The sequence below is a fragment of the Solanum dulcamara genome, chromosome 6 (genome assembly GCF_947179165.1).
Source record: "Solanum dulcamara chromosome 6, daSolDulc1.2, whole genome shotgun sequence".
Taxonomy (NCBI): Eukaryota; Viridiplantae; Streptophyta; class Magnoliopsida; order Solanales; family Solanaceae; genus Solanum; species Solanum dulcamara.
In genome coordinates, this window is record NC_077242.1 from 13319209 (window position 1) to 13324689 (window position 5481).

General features: G+C 36.1%; 1 protein-coding gene across 1 annotated transcript; it reads left to right on the plus strand.

Annotated features, from left to right (window-relative positions):
* The first annotated feature begins 3517 nt into the window (after positions 1-3517).
* Positions 3518-4515, plus strand: LOC129893117 (delta(8)-fatty-acid desaturase 2-like). Its single transcript, XM_055968612.1, has one exon. It carries the CDS (start codon positions 3825-3827, stop codon positions 4278-4280), a length of 456 nt encoding a protein of 151 aa, XP_055824587.1. The 5' UTR covers positions 3518-3824; the 3' UTR covers positions 4281-4515.
* The last annotated feature ends 966 nt before the right edge of the window (positions 4516-5481 follow it).

The following is a 5481-nucleotide window of genomic DNA, read 5'->3' on the forward strand; positions in this document are numbered from 1 at the left end:
CGTGTCATCCTCTAAGGGTGACACATGTCCAACCCTTATTGGACCACCTAACTATGCAACCACTTAGGGGCTGCCACGTGGTAGTGGGGTCCACCCCCACCCCCAAGCAGGCAGGTGGGTCACCTCCTTGCTTGAGGTGCTGCCACGTGTCACTCTTTTATTGGCTTCCTCATTTCATCTTGTTCCCTTCCCCATGGGTTCGTAATCTCGTCCTATTTTAAGAGCCTATGTAATCCATGCTATGCAAGCTTAGTATGTCCTTAAGTAGCTCAAGTGTATACGACTTCTAAATTAGTAGCTTACGTAGGTAAATCAAGTCGTACGACTCATTTCTTGGCCTCCAATTCCTTTCGGATTTTTATGACTCTATTTCCAACCTTCTCTACATAGGGTATCATATTCTCCCCTCCTTAGAGTCGTTTGATAGTGTCGTAGCATATCCGGCTCAAATGATAATGTCTAAGGAACTTATGAAACATTCCAATTTTTAAAAGCGTGGGGTGTAACAATGCTAATGTGGTGAGCACATACGTGGTGAGGAAATACAGGATGCATGAAACGTAAGGCCTATTACAAAATTCAATTGTTGAACGAATGTGGGGAGCTCAAGGTGAGTAAATAATGCATAATTTCCTTTTTTTATTGAGGAGTATTTTGATGAAGTTCTTTGTGATGTTATACCAATGCAAGTTTATCATACTTTATAGAGTTGACCTTGACAATATGATAGATATGCTTTCATAATAGGAGGAGAAATAAGTACTCCTTTGAACATAAGGGGAAGAAGTATATTCTTGTACCCTTGACTCCTTCTCAAGTGTATAAAGACCAACAATGACTAATAGAAACAATCGAAAAACATGGGGATAAATTTAAAAAAGAGAAAAAAAGAGAGAGAAAACAATCAAGTGAAGTGTGAGGAGAGAGAGGACAGCAATGAAAGAAAATAAAAGATAAGAAAGAGTGATAAAAAAATAAAAAATTGGTGAGAGGAAAGAGGCTGAGGTGGAAAAATAGTGAATGTTGCAAAAGTCAAATAATGTTTACATGCAAAATAAGAGGGGCTTACCATTGTCCTTCTTACTTATAGGGAAGTTATTATTAATACTAACAATTTAACCCTTTATTTGTCTAGTGTTGTCTTAAAACTTTTACAGGATTTTGGCGATATATTTCCTCTAGATATCCCTAAGGGTTACCTCCTTTGACAAGAATAGAACATTAAATTGACTTTATTCCTGGATCTCAACTTTCAAATAGGCCAGCTTATAAAAGCAACCCAATAAAATAAGAAAATTACAAAGGCAAGTAGAGGAATTACTTGGAAAGGGTTTTTTGAGAAAAAATATGAGCCATATTCTGTTCTCGTGCTCTTGGTACCAAAAGAAGATGAAACTTGGAGGATGTGTTTGAATTGTCACGCCATCAACAAAATAATGGTAAGGTGTCGACATCCTATTCCCCGCCTAGATGATATACTTGTTCAATTGCATGACTTTAAAATATTTTCTAAAATTGATTTAAAAAGTGAATACCACTAAATTCGAATGAATCCTGGAGATGAGTGACTACTTTTAAAACTAAATATGTCTTGTAGGAGTGGTTAGTGATGCAGCTTGACTTAGCTAATGCACTTAGTACTTTCATGAGGCTAATGAACCATATATTTAAAGATTTTCATGGAAAATTTATTTTGATATATTTTGATGATATTTTGATCTTTTCTACATCTTTTGAAGAACATGTGGAACACTTGAAGTTAGTTTTTGATGTGCTTAGGGAGCAATAATTGTATGTTAATCTATCAAAGTGCACATTTTGTATTGATAAAGTCATCTTTCTTTGTTTTGTTGTTAGCTCAAGTGGTGTTGAAGTTGATGAAGATAAAATTAAAGTATTAAAAGAATGGCCTATCCCTAAGAGTGTTTTATAGGATATTTGTAAGGAATTGTAGTACAATTATGTACTATTAACAAAAGTCATTAAAAAGTATAAGGTGTTTAATTGGGAAAAAGACCAAGAGCATGCATTTAATGTCTTGAAAGATAAGTTGTGTTCTGCTCATTTGTTATAATTATCTGATTTTTTCAAATATTTTTGAAGTTGAATGTGATGCTAGTGGAAAAGGTATAGAGGCTGTTTTAATGCAAGATTTTAAGCCTAATACATATTTTAGTGAGAAATTAAGTAGAGATACATTGAGTTATTCTACTTATGATTGTGAATGTACGCATTGATAAGGGCTTTGGCTACTTGGCAACATTACTTATGGTCGCGTGAGTTTGTGATAAAGACTGGCCATGAATTATTGAGGTACTTGAAAAAATAATCTAAGTTAAGTAAACGATATGATAAGTGTGTGAAATTTATTGAGACGTTTTCTTATGTGATTTCATACAAATAAGAGAACAATAACGTGGTGGCGGATGCATTATCCTGAAGGTACATTCTTGTTTCTACTCTTACTTCTATGCTAATGGAATTTAATCACATAAAAAATTGTATACTAGTGATTCAGACTTTGGGTTTGCTTATGCTGCACAATTGAAGGGACCCTTTGAGAAGTTCACTCTGCGTGATGGTTCCTTTTCAAGGAAAAAATGTTATGTTTGTCAATATGTTCATTGCGTGATATTTTTTTAAAAGAGGCACATTGTGGGGGTATTATGGAACACTTTGAGGTGCCAAAAATCGTAGATAGACTTGCTAAAAATTTCTTTTGGACCTGCACGTGCAAGGATGTAGAAAAATTTTGTGCACAATATTTAGAATGTAAACATGCTAAATTTAGAATGTAAACATGCTAAATTTAGAATTTTACGACAAGAGTTGTATACTCCCTTGCATGTTTCAATTTCACCTTGGATAGATATCTCTAAGGATTTTATCTTAGGTTTACTAAAAATGAAGTATGACAAGGATAATGTCTTTATTATGGTGGATAGATTCTCCAAGATGGATTGTTTCATTCCATACTTGAAAACTAATGATTCTCCTCATGTGGCTGATTTGCTTGTTAAAGAGGTTGTGAAATTATATGGCGTACTTAGAACTATTGTTAGTGATAGGGATGTTAAGTTTTTGGGCCACTTTTGGTGAGTTCTTCGGGGATGGTTAGGGACCAAATTGTTATTTTCTACTTCTTGTCACTCACAAAGTCATGGGCAAACTGAGGTGGTGAATACAACTTTAAGTAACATGTTGAGGGTTATTTTGAAAGGTGAATCAACTTTTTGGGAGGATCACTGTAACGACCCGATTTCTCAAGTCATGATGACATCTACTATTAACTCACTAGGAGGTAAACCTAACCCCACAGTCCGAAACCATAGGCAACATACCATCACAAGCTAAAGAAGAGAAACGAATAATAATAAGAAGAAAAGACAAAATAATAACAATATAACAAGATAACCCCAAGACCTCGTATCAGTCCATAGTCGAGCCACTAGACCAAATAAGGAAGTACAAGGTTTATACATATATAATAATAAAAATAAAAATAAAAGTACAAATTATCTCCAAATACCAAGTAAAGACTAGTCCAGGCCAAAATTAGAGAGATATAGGCAACTTTAAATGCCAAGAACTCACCCAAGTCTCCAAAATCCAAGAGCGGTTCCGCACGATATCCAAATTAGTAGTGAAGACCTGTACTATGCTCTACAGAGTGCAAAAGTGTAGTATAAGTACCAACAAGTGGCAAACATTTTACGTTCTATCCTATCATTTGTGTTTCCAGGGTGAATTTATTTGTCCAGACATTGTTGCTATTGTTCTCAAAGAGAAAAGTGCCTGATAGACTTTTGAACATATTGGGGATCATGGTTTTCTGGACTTGGTTTCCGCTTCTTGTTCTCGCCTTGCCTAATTGGACAGAGAGGGTGTTGTTTGTTCTTACAAGCTTTGCTGTGACTGGGATTCAACATGTTCAATTCTGTCTGAATCATTTTGCTGCTGATGTCTATGTTGGACAGCCCAAGGGGAACGATTGGTTTGAGAAACAAACAGCGGGGACTATTGACATTGATTGTTCTCCTCTGATGGATTGGTTCTTTGGAGGATTGCAGTTCCAGCTTGAGCATCATCTGTTTCCAAGGCTGCCTAGGTGCCAATTGAGGAAAATTTCTCCTATTGTGCAGGAGCTGTGCAAAAAGCACAATTTGCCCTACAAGAGTGTGTCCTTCTATGAGGCCAATAGGTGGACAATAAGGACACTCAGGACCGCGGCAATGCAGGCTAGGGGTCTGCTCTGGGAAGCTGTCAACACTCATGGCTAATATAATTTTTTTGCACGATATTGGAAATTTTTGTAAGTTATTGTTTGTTTTTATTGCAATTTGATAATGTTTATTGTATTGGTTGGAACAGAGAGGGAATGGTTCTAATTTCTCCGCTGCTTGCAATACGATTTGTAATTTTGTTTCAGGAACATACTTAAAACTGCTTCAGTGTAAAGTTACTACTAAAACTACCTGAATCAAATACTATATGCATATATTATCTGCAGCTGTATACTTAATCTCGGTATATCTGTAGATAATCTCCCTCTTTCTATGATTTGTCATGTCCTCGTTATTCAAGATGTTTAATCTGGTTAATTATCTGACAGATGAGACTTTTAGCTATAACATCATGATTCAGGTTAAAATTTCTAAGCTTGATGGGCAGATTGACCAAATTTATATGTGGTTTCCACCATCATTTTATCTCACACATTGACTTCATTATTTCTTCTTCTTTTTGTATATGTTTCTTCTTGTTGCAATATCATACATTTTGCGATGGCGAGGGTGGAAACTAAAGTTTAACCCTCTACATGATTTGGGATCACAGACTATTGTGGAGTCTCAACATTTCTATCATGGCTTTCAATGCAGAATTAAAGCCCTTTTGATCATCATAATGCATGGTCCCTAGCATGATTCATCTGTACTGTTAGAATCAGAATAGCTGGAAGACATATCACCACAAGCAGTAAAGCAACTTCCAGCTGGAAGATCATAGAAATTTTGTTTAGCAGTAGTTGGTGGACTCTATTGCTTTTATGCCTCTCAAGATTGACATGAACTCTTAATAGTATTCACAATGGATGATTACTGTAGGACTTTATTTATAGTAATAATAAACAGTGCCTGTTTTAAGGCACCTCCAACCCAAGCACTAGGAAATGGCCATTTTGAGGCCGACTTAAGTATACCTTCTGGCATCCCTTATTGATTCTGGAACAGATACCTGGCAAGATCAACCCAATATTGAACTCTTTCCTTTCTCGATAACAGATTCATAACGAGGGCAAGAGCTCAATTCCCCTAGATTGTAACTTCACTCCCATCTCTTTACATGATTTGTAGCGAAGATAAGGCTGGTGAATCGATTAGTACTAGCTAGTCATCAATGGGATCTGATCATTGCCAAATGTCGGAAGAAATGCTAGGTTCACAGTCACTAGTATTTAGCATTGACAGTCCAAAGGATCCT

Coding starts and splice junctions, on each gene's coding strand:
- LOC129893117 (XM_055968612.1), top strand. CDS start 3,825: ATGGTTTTCTGGACTTGGTTTCCGCTTCTTGTTCTCGCCTTGCCTAAT.